Source organism: Protomyctophum bolini, assembly GCF_963924005.1.
Source record: "Protomyctophum bolini genome assembly, chromosome: 24".
NCBI lineage: Eukaryota > Metazoa > Chordata > Actinopteri > Myctophiformes > Myctophidae > Protomyctophum > Protomyctophum bolini.
Window position 1 is genome coordinate 18,921,153 of NC_137885.1, and position 15,091 is coordinate 18,936,243.

The following is a 15,091-nucleotide window of genomic DNA, read 5'->3' on the forward strand; positions in this document are numbered from 1 at the left end:
AAAGAATAAATAGTGACGATGGTGCATTTCCAAGGGGCGGATAAGAGAAATGCCTCAAAAATATGGTGATAAACCCTCCCCATATTTGCATACTGGGCCCTGATTGGTGACCCACAAAAGCAAACTTTTCAAATCATCAGTAGGTTACATTTTCTTTCCTCACTGAATCCGCCAACATTACCGTGTTGGGTGACCAGACCATTCTGACCAATTTCGAGGTCAAATCGGCACATTTGTAATCTAGAGATTCAATGAGGTTGAGGTACAACAGAAAATGTGACCAGTGCATTAATGTGTGTGTGTGTGTGTGTGTGTGTGTGTGTGTGTGTGTGTGTGTGTGTGTGTGTGTGTGTGTGTGTGTGTGTGTGTGTGTGTGTGTGTGTGTGTGTGCGTGTGCGCGCGCGTGCACACTCCGGGGAACCTCTCAACACAGCAAAGGACTGGAGGAGAAAAGTTATTACAGATTAAAACAACATCAAGTCACACACACTTCAGCATCCTCTACAGTACATGCACACTCTGAACATTAGGGACTTGGCCATTGACTGATAATTTATTCATACAACTATAAGGTCTTGTGTCGTTACAAAACGGATGAGAACTATGAGAAGTATTTAATATGTTCTTCATTTACCTCAATACATATAATTTACTTGACTAAGGCCCAAACCACACCAATGATTCACCAAGCAACTCCTTGCACATAAACGGTTGCGAAACTTGCGAGTAGTTGCATGAAACCATTACCCCCAATGGCAGTTGCAAGAAGTTGTATTGGTGGGACATGTCCTTAAAACAAGGAGTTGCGACTAGTTGTATTGGTGTGGTTTGGGCCTAAGACCAACTCATTCTCTAGGTTATTACAAATCATGAGCTAAAAAAGTAAAGAAAAGAAAAGCACAGAAACATATTGTAACTGGACATAAGTAATGCTCTACGATACACATTTAAAAAATGGTTATGATGATTTTATTTTCGAAAAAGGTGGAATTTTCTGGCATGGAGCTTTTCATATTCTCTGCTGGTCAAGGTTTGATAATAATATAATGATAATGATACCACACTAGGTTAGTGGTATTATTGTATTATACAACAATAACGTGACACTTTTAGGGTTACGCAAGTTCTGGAATGTTAAATTAAGATATGGGATTTGGGGATTATTCTGTAAATTCAATAAATAAAATCTTGTACAATATAATTAGTAACTTATTTTGGGGAAAACATGCACATATGGAAAATAATAGGTCTTGTGGCATGCTTTGGTTAATAGATATTCTAGCTGAATTGCAACAATGCACTGAGCATTCAATGTGTGCAGTGTATTCCTTACATGTGGTTGATTTTCCCAGCATCCCATTTAATCGGAATTCAGCATGATTACAACCCTTTGCATAGAGCAGAGCACTCGTTCGTCATAATGTGGCAAAGGGCTCTATGCACACAGAATAACTCTTCCTACTTCCGGGCCACTTTCCTACTTCCTTCACAGGCGTTACCGACGATACTAATTAAGCCTCTGTTCCATTTAGTGTGCAGTGGTTCTCAAACGTTTCAATTTCAAGGACCCCCATAACTTAACTTTTTTGACTCCTATTCTAAATAACCTATACGTGCTTGTTCCTATTTCTAGAATAGGTACACAGCTACAAAACATGGTGGCAGCTGTCAGATTGACAGCTGTTAGTCACTTAATAATTGTCTCTACTGTGGCATTCTAAATTTCCACCACACTACTCAGTCTGTGTCTCATAAGAGGGCTGTGGGCAGTTCATAAACCACCAGTGACCATCGATCATCGATCATCGATGGTGAATCCAAGCTAATAGAAACGGCAGGCTTTCTTTTCCTAAAAAGTTGCAATGCAAAATTGCCAACGTTCTCACAATAATAAAAATCTAAAACAAATCTGCCTAATGATGATGAATTATATGAAGAGATGTTGAAAAGTGGTGAAGTGGTCCTTTAAGCGTACCAGTGCAAAAAAAAAAAAAAAAACGTTAGTCTGGACTCTGGAGCGTTGCTAATAAAATAAAATAAACATTTCTTTTAACTAAAATACTGAGAGGAGAAGAGTACTTTCTAGGTTGAAGTAAATTATTATGCAAGAAGCAAATTGTATAGATCCAAGTGGCAACTTCAAAGAAGCACTTGTGTCTTATGAGTACAGCTCTATGGCACAATAACGAAAGACACCAGCAAGTAAGTCATGTCATACTTTTTTTTAAATGCAACGATGGCCATTCAACTAGGTTACCTTATTTATTAGGATTTATTTGTCAGTATTTTGTCATACCACAACAAGATCATGGGGTAAGGTAAGGGGTCAGTCCAGGGCAAAGCACTGCATGACTATAATCAACGTCCTTAACCAATTGTCGTTTCTATTAGAAAAACACATCTAAAGTACAGTGACGGAGGCTGCACAGTCACCGGAAAATAAACATAGCAAAACATCTGCAAAGAATAAACCCACAATCAATCCCATCCCAGTTCAAAGAGGATATTCATTGTGGTCAACGGAACCAGAGGCAGTCTTCAATAAAGTTAGAGAACTTTTACACTAAAGGCTAATTTGATTCTGCGCCAAGGTGGTGTCCCGTGGTGTTGGCTGAAGAGAAATTGATGTGCAGGTTGATGCCTTGCATGGTTTCCTCCGCCATCGGTGTGTGAATGGGTGAATTGCACAATTTATGTAAAGCGCTTTGGATAAAAGCACTATATGAATACACCATTTACCATGTGCTTATCATGACACAAACCACACTACAGTTACAAATATTAAAATGTAATTTATTCGCTTTATGGGATTGGGCAATTTGGAGACCGCCGATCGAGTCATTTGGAATGAAAACAGGTCTATTAGAGAACATCTCAAGTGCCTATACTGTATATTACACCGTCTCTGCCTCTTGTGTAGTCTAGCACGTATGACATCTTGTTCTTACAGCTTGTTATGACAATCCACAGGTCAGGTCTACACAATTCAAAATTTTTTCCTGTACGACATAGTCACGACGACACCTTGGCGCAGAAGGCTAATACAGACTGTCTGTTTTCGTCTCAAACATGTATTAATGTGGATATGGGTCTTTACATATACTCGACAAAGCACATGGACATATTTTCCCGGGTGTGGTTTGTAGATATTAGGACTGTCCCTAACTAAGGATTTGTTTAGTCGACTATGATTGGCCAAATGTTGTCTATAAGGCAACTACAAAAAATAAAAAAATAAATATATTGTATGATTTGACTGAGAGATTGGCAGTCAGTCAGAGATTGCATACCATAAAAATGCAATAGAGAATCATTTCATTTGGGCTGTGGGGTGCTTAATGTTTGATTTTACATATACTTTTACTTGCTTGGTTTCTCCCAATAAATCATGATATATATTATCCTTTTTCCCCCAAAAAACTATTTGTTAATTAATATATTAGGCCAATCTCTAAGTCGAATCATGCAGAGAACACTGACATCACCAAAGGAGCGACGCCCCTCTGCACTGTCATTGGTTAGTGAAATACAAGGAAGTGGGCTTTCTATGCCACGTTTTCCAATGGGTTTCTCCAGGCTTTCATTTTTTAGGCAAATGCGAACAGAAATAAAAGCCTGGGTAACGAGGATAATAACAGGTTAACAAAAGGTTAGGAATGTGATACCTTTCCCTATATACAAACTATCTTAATCTTTCACGTTTTGTGTGAAACACCCGTCAAAAGCTGGGGACGAAGCCTTTTAAGTGTCTGCGTTACTGCAGTGGTCTATGGAGTGTTACGGGATAAGTGTGTGAGCGATACAGCCATGGATTAAAGCAAAATAAAATATGTTGCTAGAGCTACACACTAGCACTGTGTTTTCATAATCAATTATTAGCACGATATGTACAATTATGGTTTTGGTAGCCATACAGCCAACCAGTTGAAGACATTGAAGATTGAGGCTTTAACCTTGGCTTTAACCTCATGAAATATACAAGATCATTAGGATTTTCTGGAAGACTTAACATTCTAGTGCTAGTTTGACCACCACAAATACTCTATTCTTAAGATAACCAATAACCGAAAATAGGCCATTTACAAGCGAGCGCATTGAGAGCTTGTAGATTGGGCTACTTTCGCTGCACAACATGCTTCCATATAGAAGACATGCCGACTTCAATGGAATCCAAATATTCTATTCCTAGTGTGATCACTTCAAATACTCTTTCCTCTTAAAATAACCGACTGAAAATAGCCGATCACTACATGTCTGCGACGTGTTTTGAGCTTTTAGATGCGCTATTTTCGCTGCGCAACATGCTTCCATATAGAAGACTTCTATGGAATCCAGATGACTGAAATTAGTCTTGGCGACTGAGAACTTTAATCACATCCCGAAGGTACTCACGTTGTCCATGAAGTTGGACTTGTAGCCTTCGGGCTGTCGTCTGAGGTCTTCCTGCTCTCGGTGTCTCATCATCTCCTCCTCTCGACGTCTCATCTCCTCCTCGTGCCTGGGCGGGGGAGAAATGTGACTGATCAGTCAAAAAGGAAAATTAGTCATCAAAGTCTGCTCGTTTATACCAGTGTGGGTCAAAGTGGCGTCCGGGGACCTCAAGGTAGAGCTGCACAATCGAAAAAAGAGATTGAGATCTAGATTCAGAGACCTATGTGATTTCAAGAATCGTGCAGCACTAGTTGGCTGTCCCATTCCTTTTAGCGTTTGTTTTTGCTACGAGAGAGAGACTTTAAGAAAGGTTTAAGTGAAGCACTTTGATATTCCAGGTGCCACATTTTTAATGCAGTAATGTTCAGCAACTACAGACTAAAGACAATACATATTTTCATGGAAAACATGTGTGGGAATCGTGTATACACAGTTTCCTTAAATAGATATTCCACTGTTAAAAATAGATATTCCAAATGTTAAAAATGTGATGCTGCTACAGTATATAAATATTTGTATATAAATATAGTTTTTCAGAAAACTTAGGTCAGGATTTCGAAGGCTTTTTTACAGTAGAAATAAGTCCAAAATACATATGATTCATGACATGTTTTTTGTTCTTGATTATTGTAAATCGCTCTGGATTAACCCATTTTGGGCGGGAACCCCTTTTGGTGTTTCAAGCATTCTGTTATAGTTTAGCTATTGAAAAATAGCAGATCTACAAGCTCATAGCGCGCCACCGAGTGGCGCGCTACGAGCTTGTAGGTCTGCTATTTTTGAAAAATGGAAGAACGACTGACATAGAAACATAGCTTTTTCAGAAAACTGTCATTTTCAAACAGACATTTTTAGAATCTGATCTCAAGTCAGAATGGGTAGACAAGAGCGTATGCTAAATGCTTGAACTGTAAATTGTGATCTCAATTCTTGTGGAGGAGGATCGAGATAGAATTGTGCAGCACTACCCCAGGGGTCCTTGAGGAGTACCAGGGGGTCCCAAATGGACCCTTATGGGTCGGTCAATCAGAGAGTGCACCAAATTGACCCGTTGGGGTCCATTTGGTTCAATTTGAGTAAAATTTACAAATATATTAGGCCCCCAGAAATAGAAATCCCATTACATTTTGAGGTCCGTCCGTAGCCTAATGCATGTCAAACAGTGGGTCTTTGAAATGAAAATGGTTGAAAATCACTGCTAGAACCGTGAAAATTTGGGTTCGCAAATATTCCTTTGGGGGTCCTTGAACCACTGGTTTATAAAACTAAAACTACGGTTAAAAAAAGGCCCACATGACTAGATCACATTATCCTGACATTATCAGTCACGCAGATGGATAGAAAATGTACTCAGATTCCTGGCAGGACATTTCACTTCTTTGTGCTCATTGTAAACACTTTTTTAGCTTGTTTTTAGTTTGGATAAAACCCATGTCATCCATTTTAAAATATGCAGTTTGTTCCGCTATCACTACAGTCCTATTTTTTATTATAGGACTTCTGTGTGCCAAGTGTCATAACTCCGTTTGTGCCCAGAAGCCATTGTAGCCCTGTACACTGTGTGGATCTTATTGAGTATACTAGTAACAGTGTTGTAGTGTAGACTAAGTGGTTCATTAATTGCTTTCTCACAACCTCAAAACCTCCCAAAAAACTATTACATGAAGTTCCGACTGCCTTATGTATGCCAGGTCACAGGAGACACTAATATGAAGTTCAATTTCAGCTCCTATAGTCAAACGGCAGGAATGAGAGTGAACCTTTGTCCATAAGCAGAAACTTCCCAGAACTAGTGAAGTTCTGTAATAATATATGGTATAGAAGGTTTTAAGAGTTTTAAAGCAAGATGAAGAAGCGCACCTCATCTCCATTTGCTTGCGTTTTTGCAGTTCCTGGTTACGAAGTTCCTCCAGCCTTCTCAGTTCCTCCTGACGCCTCATCAGATCTTAGAAAGGGGGGAAATTAGGAGAGACAGGACATGAGTGAAGAGCAGAGGGAGTATAGAACTAGACGTGCTCTGATCGCCGATATTCACTCAGAATGACTCGATCAGTGGTCGGCAATTTACCTGATCCGGAGAACACCACAGTTTTGACGTGGATTTTGACATAATTTTGGAAATATTTTAATTTTCCCGTTATGCACAAGATCAGGAGAAAAACTATCGGTGATCGGAATTGGTCCCAAAAAACCTGATCAGAGCACCTCTAAATAGAACATGTATTATCTGTCCCCATACTGAACATTGGGGCATAGCTGTTTGAGTCTACTGTGAAGGCTTGAAGATCAAGTCGTCACATTAGGCTGAAAAAGAGCATGAGTATATCATTTAAATCTTGAACAGCCCCTTTTGCTCCCTATAACGATCTAATCTCTAGTTGTGTTACTGTCAATTATGTCATGCTACTAAAAGGATCTCAGCCTCCCAGTGTTGGTGTGTTCAATTGATTGATGGGTACAATGATATATTAAAAGACTTACATACACATGTAATGTAGCTCAATAGCACCACTCAGTGGCTTGTAAGTAGTACTGCAAATTGTCATTGTGTCAAGTGGCTGTAGATATGTCTTGAAGTAAGATTTTGGATGATTAATAATAATCAAAAGTTTTTTTTTTTTTTTTACAGAGACCTCATGAGTGTGGATAAATAGACATCAGACAAGCCTATCAAATGGACTAAAGCAAAATAATAATCTCATTACTGAAAATGTAATGATATTTAGGTATTGGCATTAAACTTTTCTTTTACTAGAGTGATGCCTGTTGAGCACTGGCCTACTTGGAACGATGCAAGTTGGAAATGAATGCCTCACCCAGTTGATATGTGTCCCTGTTATACCCATAGATGGAGTTCTTTATCAGGCATGCCCAAATATGGAGTCTATGCAGATGTCAGAACATAATTATTTGTGATGTCAGAACAGGCCAGCTCCATATATGGAGCCTGGGCAGGTGCCCTGTCCAGAGCCCGGGCAGAGGACTTTTTTTATGGTTCTGGACAACCGTGAGTCCAACCGACTCAACACTGTGTGGATTACAGATAAAGACGACCAATCATGGCGATTGAAAACTTTAAACCATGCTAGCAGGTATGCACACGTCTCTACCTTGTCTCATCATCATGAGCTGGTGCTCGTGCTTGGCCGACTCCATCTCGGTCTCCAGCTTCTCCTTGGCCTCTCTGATGTTCAAGTCCACCTGCTCTCTCTGCTGCTTCTCCATCTCGTCCAGAGCCTTCCAACGAGACGCGTACTCAAACTCAAAGGTGCCTGGCTGGGCGAAGCGCGGTGGCTCCTCCCTCTCTCTGGAAAGGAAAAGAAACAGAACGTTAAATACTGAGAACCGCATACCATAAATAAATATTTAATTAGGATTCAACTACCATACAGTATCAGTCAAAAGACTGCTAATATAAACGATTCTACTACACATAGGTAAGATAGAAATCCATGGGTCCCTGACGAAAACGGTCCGGAACAGTGTTGATTTCATCAATAAACTAAGACAAAAAATGTTAGTTGGCTACCTTTTTTTCACTGACGAAAACTAAATAAAAACTACGAAAATCTAGGATATGATGATTTGGCTAACTTAGACTATATATTGACAATTTCGTCAACAAAAAAAACTGTTAAAATGTTATGGAGGGACTAGTGAAGAAGAGATAAAGTTAAACGAAGACAAACCATATTATAGTTAGGTTGCGCTCTGAAAATAGCAGCTCACAAAGCGTCACAACAAAGTATAAAATCAGCCATTACGACGCAATCAAGGCCCGCCAAAATACATTTGTCGACAAAACCATCAACTGTAGATTTAGTTGACTAAAATCGTATAATATAGTCAACTAAGACTTAACATTTCAGATGACTAAAACTAAATGAAATTGTATTCAAAAGACTGACTAAAACCAAATGAAAATGTATTCCTAGGGCCTAATGAAACAAGACCGCAAGGACTTTTTTTTGTGCCATTCCTTTTGGACAAAATGTTTGACTGTACTCCGTTGCCGTTTTTCACATCTGTCTATTAAACATTCAATCAATTCTAAAGACTAAATCTAAATCAACACTGGTTCGGAATCATTGTTATAACTAAGCCATCTATACATTTGCATTCTACATACTTGTGGTAGGCCGGGCTTTTCTGCAGAAGTTTCTCTGGCAGTCCGTCCTCATCATCCAGCTGCTCTGTGGGCTCCACGATCACTGGACGAGGGGTGCTGTAGGATGGGAGGCAATGCAACAGGTTCAAGCTATACATGAGGTCATTATTAACCCCCTTATGGCCACCCTAATTAACAGTGGATTGTGCCTTCTACCTGCACTATTCATATTTTCATAATTTTAATGCCAATAGAAAAATCTGTGATATACACACTGAATCTAATTTTCACAGGCAAGACTATAGTATTAGACACCGAGTCCCGATGGTGGCGGTAACTTCACAATTATGCCGATTTTGAACGAATAGAGCAAATCTGGCGATGTAATTTCCGGTCAAACGGATCACAACATCCGCTAGCTTTCTACACTGTTACACGGTGATCTGTCCGGGATGCTAAGCGATCATCGTTTATTTTAATATCCAAGTCAAATTAAGCTCTAATCAAGCCCCAAATATCGCATTTTACACATCTATGCACATAAAGACTGTGCGGCGTGCGCGTGTCATTTTGCCAGGACCTGAATGGAAACAAGTCAGCAAGGACTTTTTTCTGCGATATCCTTTTAGACTAAGTGTTTGACTGTACTCTGTACTGTTTTCTGCCTAATAAAGTAATCAATCAAAACCTCTCTAGTATACAGGGGGTTCCCACCATAGTTTGTTTTTAAACCCCTTGTTGTGGACACATTTCCACCGCAACATTATTTGATTGATCTTTCTATAGATATTTACAGGCCAAAGTACAACACAAAACTGCAAACACACACACACACACACACACACACACAGCTTGCACGCCTCTTACGTGGTGAGCAGCAGCGCCCCCTCGTTGCATCTGTCCAGGGCTTTGCGAGCGGTCGGTTTGTTGGCAAACTCCACAAAGCCCTTCCCTGTGGGACGCCCACGGTCATCCACCACCACCACGGCTCGTTCCACTGGCCCAAACTCAGCGAACGCCTGTGTGGATTTCACAACGGTTTAGAAATCACTGACCATTTCGAACTAGGCGGACAGAATAGCTAATAACTTCATTGATGGGTTGGTATGGTAGCAGGGGGCAAGTTGGAATGAACAATGCAATTACAAAGCAGGAAAACAAACAGTTAAAAGTTACAATTTGTTTGACTACCTCTTCCAGCAGCTCGTTTGTAACCACGGGAGACAGATTGCGTACAGTGAGCGCAGAGCCATGCGTGGCAAAACGGATCCTGATAGGTCGGTTTTTCAGGACGGTCCCGTCCAACTCTGCCTTGGCGATCTCAGCCAGGGTGCGGGTTTCCTGTGACACAGAAGAACATGAAGCGTTAAAATAATGCCCTACATACACCTCAAAAAAATCTTACTTCAATTGTTACATATAATTTGCATATGGTTGAAATGAATTAGTGCTGCCAACGAATATTCTATATCCGAATATATTTTCGAATCAAAAAAATTAATGAATAACCGAATATATAAAATTAAGGTTCGAATTAAAAATAATAATAAAACATATTTTGTAGTTATTATTCGTTTTCGCGAGGCGGTGCCATGGGTAAGCGACGCGTTGTGACTTGTGAGCTTGTAGATTAGTTATATTTGCCACGCGACACGCCGACACGGGCATACATTGAAGAATAAATCAGCTGCCTCGTACTCTATTGGAGGCACTATTCCTAGACGCAGACTACGCAGCGCAGCCTGCGTAGTGAGCACAGGGCGGGCGGGGCCGCGGGAGCCTTTTACGTTCTTTGCGCAGTGGGTGTACGCTGCTCAGAAGGGTGAAATCCTCCGTCAACAGTATCTAGTGATCAGAATCTGGGACAGGCTTTGCTTCGGTGTTGTTTCGGACAGACGGGAGAGTATATTTTTAACACACAGATCTATCACTCATCAATCTTCAATCATGACGCGACTTTATCCTTCAGGAAATTATAAAAAGATAAATAAAATGCGTAAGGATGAAATGTGGTACCGGGTCGGACCGGTAGCAGCAGCAATGCAGTCTGCATTGCTGCTGCTACCGGAGTTTTACTGGAGAAGGGATAATGCATGCGTTGTGTTCCAACTCGATTTCCAGCAGCACCAATGCGCGGAGAGAGAGAGAGTTGCGCCAGCAATGCGATCTTAAATGTTATGTCTCAGGTTGTATTCGTGTAAATATAATTATTAATAAATCCGAATGGCTCGAATTGAAATCCGAAATCCGAATGGATCGAATGGCTCGAATCCACGTGGGTTTTTAAAACGAATATCCGAATCCAATTTTTGGACAATTACGGCAGCACTAAAATGAATGCTATAATATCATAGGCCATTAGAAATGTTGCAAGAGCCTAATTGTGACCAATATTAATGGCCATCACAAATCACGAAATGATTATAAATATAAAGCAATTACTATATCAGATTTCTGAAATAGGCACTACTTTCAATTAGTTCTGGCATCTGGTCCAATGGACCAGACTCGCTTGGTGCTTTTTCTGGTTTTAGCTTCTTAGCTAGCTCTGGTCCATACTCTAGCTAGCCCCTTTCGGCACCCTCAGTTAACTTTTCTGAAGTCCCTAAATGGGCTAGTGCCGCTAGTAGTCCATAGTCCATTAGATGCAATTTGCAACACTAGATATTTTTTATAATGAGATGAATCTAGAGTAACAAAGGTAGCCTCGGAAACCCAGACGTTTTTATTTCCAGGGAGGAAAAAAAAGTCTGGGTCCGAGTCCACTTCAATTCGCCATACAGTAGCGCAAACATCGATCATTCTGCTGATTTCTGATCGTCTGCACCTTTGTTAAATTGACGCGCGCGCGCACACACACACACACACACACACACACACACACACACACACACACACACACACACTCCTCTCTCTTTCTGTCACTCTAATTAATTTCAGTCTCATGTCGCACAGCTGCGTCTAGATTCCTAGGCCGAAAGCATAGGACAGGTGGACCCCAAGCTATAGCAAAGGTAATAGAGGATGCACATCCACTCTAGCCCAGGTGCTGGAGTGGACATTTCTGAATCCCAGTGATCGAAATGTTGAATTAATAAACCAGTGGAGCAGAGTTATTCCTTAACAACTCTTTTTCTCATGAATCTAGAGTTGCAATACCCTCCATTGACTCCCCATTCATCCAATTTGCTTTTGCGATCTGCTTGTAAACACTCGTTGAAGTCACTGAACGGTCCTGCGTAGTGCGTACCACCCGTTTTGAATTTACACATAATACAGGAAGCAGAAGTGCGACCAGTTAATAAAAACGAGTGCTTCCAAACTCCAAAACTTCAAAAATCACACATGTGAAGTGAGTGGTGAAACTGTACGGTGTAGGGGTCCCCGGGGGTCCCCAGAAGTTCCAGACCCACAGGACCATGGCCAGGGTGACGGCCCGGTTCCGGCGAGCCTCCCCACGTCCGAAATGGTTGCGAAATGACAGAGTTATCGTGTGGGAGTCCCTCTAATGTACCCACTACTGTACTGTACTGTCACTGTATATACAGTTCATATGTGAGTGTGTGTTTGTGTGTGTGTTAGGTTGCGCACAGGTGGTGAAAAACAACCATGCTGTTTTCGTGCTCAGCCACACACATAGCTCCGTAAGGGAGTGAGTGGTTGCACAAAAGAATCACCTGCACAGATTTTTTTGCCAGAAAGTAGCCGATAGTGATAGTGATAACATGTCTACGGTGTATTTTTATGAAACAAAAGCTCAGCAGATTGAAAGGGGATAATTCCAGCTTGTCCTAGAGCTGCAATGTTGGTGAGTTTAACATTGTTTAATACAAGCACATCGCAAATTGGATGAATGGTGAGTCAATGGAGGGTAATGCAACTCTAGATTCATAACAAAAGTTGCAATTGCGGCTCCATATGATATCTATTATCTACCTAGCCCCTCTCGGAACCCTCCGAAAGCTTTTATGATTGGACTTAGCTTTGCGTAGGGTTCCTGGACATTACAAAAATTTCTAATGCGATTGTTGGAACGCGGACATAAACAAACTCGGCATTTAGTCGATCTGCGGACTCTGACGATTTTCTTTTTTGTGATGGCTTCTGAATGTGCGAACTATAGGTACCTATACATACCTCTGAGAATATCTTGTGTGTCGCGGAAGCCGTTAAGTATTTTTAATCCATGTTTGATTAAAAACGCGCTTTGCTTCTTCTCTTCCTGCCTTGTTTATTGACATCCAATTGTACCGCCTCCAGCTGTGCTGTTGGCTAGCTATGTGTCCCTACGTTACTGCCTCTGATTGGCGGAGCAATTTTTTTGCTGTGGGGATGTTCGTTTTCCATCTTGTTGTGTCTGTTGTGTTTCTGTGGCCAAAAAGGACCTTTCAAAGTGATTCCACATACACCAATTGCATTATTTATTAGTAGTAGTAGTATCACTACGTGTAGAGTTTGTAAATACATCAAAGATGCGATAATAATCAATTTATGGATAAAGCCATTATATGGCTGTGTGTGTGTGATGATTTATCGGTTTAATGATTTCTTTGTGCCTTTGCAACCATATATATATATATATATGGTTGCAAAGGCACAAAGAAATCATTAAACCGATAAATCATCACACACACACACACACACAGCCATATATTGGCTTTATCCATAAGAAATGGATTATTATCGCATCTTTGATGTATTGACAAACTGTACACTTTAAAGTGATACTAATAAATAATGCAATTGCTGTATCTGGAATCACTTTTCTTTTTGGACACAAAGAGGTCTCCAAATATTGGACTATAATAAATTACTAAATTACGTTTTCATGTGACAATGTGTTCATTTCTATTCTGTGTATGTCATATGATAGAGATGTGCAATTTACGTCTCTGCAATTTGTTGATTTCCTTTCATTCATGGAGAAGTTTCTAAATTACATTCTCAAAGAATACTCGAAGAAAACTAAACAGACCAAAATGCAAGACTTGTTTACAGCAGGGTCTTCCCGTTTCAATTTATCACAACATTTAAAAGACGTAAAGATATACACTTCTATGAAAAGAACAGGAAATCATCATATAAAGAACAAAATAAATGGTAATGGGATGTATGAATGGAAAAAGGCGGTGAATTTAGAAATGGTGACATTATAGTTCCTATTGGATATTGAATAACAATGTCTACTCCCCTAATGAACATTCTTCAGACAGCAAAACAGCTTAATATTTAACAATTTAACGAGTTGTCCAGCATTCAATTAATTCGACAGGCTAACTAGCGAATAATTTGTCTTAGCGACACCGACACCGTTACCATGAGCAACGCTTCTCTCCCTGCTACAATGTCATATTAGTAGTAAAGTTTAAAATAAAAATACGTTTTTTTTACTAGAAGTTACTTACCAGGCGAATGAAGCCGAATCCCCGGTCTCGGTTGATGAACACCTCGTTCACCTCGCCGTACTTGGAGAACATCTTCTTGAAGGCCTCCTCGGAGATGTCCGTGGGCAGGTTGCCGACGAACAGACGGCAGCGCTGCGTGAACGTCTTCTCCCACGGCCTCCGCATGCTCTTCAGGTCCAGGACCATCTCCCGCGGGGCCTCCCCAGGGTCCCCACCACCAGCCCCGTTGCCCGGCTGCTGCTCCCCGGCCTGTGGAGGCGACGTGGGGCACTCTTTCTTGATCGGCCGCTCCGCCGAGGGGGACTCGGTGCCGCCGCGTCTCGGCGGTTGTTGAGGGGAGTTGCTGTTTCTTCCCTGGTGCTGCATGCTCACTTGCTTCAAATTTCGGTTGGCCATTCTTTTCTCAGACTTGAGTGTTGTTTCTTTACAAATGTATTGAATATTATTGTTGTTGTTTTTTGTACGAATGTGAAAGAAAGACGTTTTTCGACGCTCTGCAGCTTCTTCTCAGCTAGCTAAATATTCGCTTAGCAAAGATGGTGCTACGTTCATCAAGGCTATAATACGCCTCTTCCGGCTCTTGTTGTTCTTCTTCTTCTTTTTATTTCTGGCCGTATGGACGCCGCGACAAGGCCGCGAGGCGTATTACTCATAGAGTTATTATATACTCTAAGGTATTACTGCCCTCCACTGGTCTGGTGGTTTAATCACCTAGATCTTCCTAAACTGTGCAAACACTGCCACCAAGTGGTTGCATTTAATGTAGATGTAGTGGCTTGCTGAATGTCTGATTCATCAAATCTTCAATAACAACTTGTGGATATGGTACGTGTACTTTCTTTCTGAAAAATTTTCCATTATTAATTTGACATTAGCATTTTTTTAAATCCTGTGTGGAATGATGAACTTCAACTAGTGATGGGAGATTAATAACCGGTTAATTTACAGAAATTATTATAAATAACCATGGCTACAGAACATTTTATTCTACATAGCCCACAATAATTAGGGGGATACTCTATATAAGTATATCTATTTGACTATGTCTAAAGCGATACCAAGATTCCCAAGTGTCCAATGTATGAGAGTGCCATTGATTGATTGATTGAAATATTTATTAACAGTTTGCAGAATTACAGTACATTTC

The 15,091-nt window shown here is 40.6% G+C and overlaps 2 protein-coding genes across 3 annotated transcripts in view; both read right to left on the reverse strand.

Moving 5' to 3' along the window:
- Positions 1-4,483, reverse strand: part of LOC308311649 (rho GTPase-activating protein 20-like) — a 63,197-nt gene extending 58,714 nt beyond the window's left edge. The window contains exon 1 of one of the 2 annotated variants that reach the window (XM_080758423.1): positions 4,393-4,483. The gene's annotated coding sequence lies outside the window, so the exon portion shown is untranslated. The remainder of the gene's footprint in view (positions 1-4,392) is intronic. The other variant, XM_080758422.1, reaches the window with a different exon arrangement.
- pspc1 (paraspeckle component 1) lies at positions 4,372-14,340 on the reverse strand (the record flags this gene model as incomplete). Its single annotated transcript, XM_080758582.1, has 7 exons — positions 4,372-4,498; positions 6,292-6,376; positions 7,542-7,738; positions 8,561-8,656; positions 9,407-9,558; positions 9,731-9,880; positions 13,945-14,340. The coding sequence occupies 7 exons, from the start codon at positions 14,338-14,340 to the stop codon at positions 4,372-4,374; spliced, it is 1,203 nt and encodes a 400-aa protein (XP_080614708.1).
- Positions 14,341-15,091: the final 751 nt, after the last annotated feature.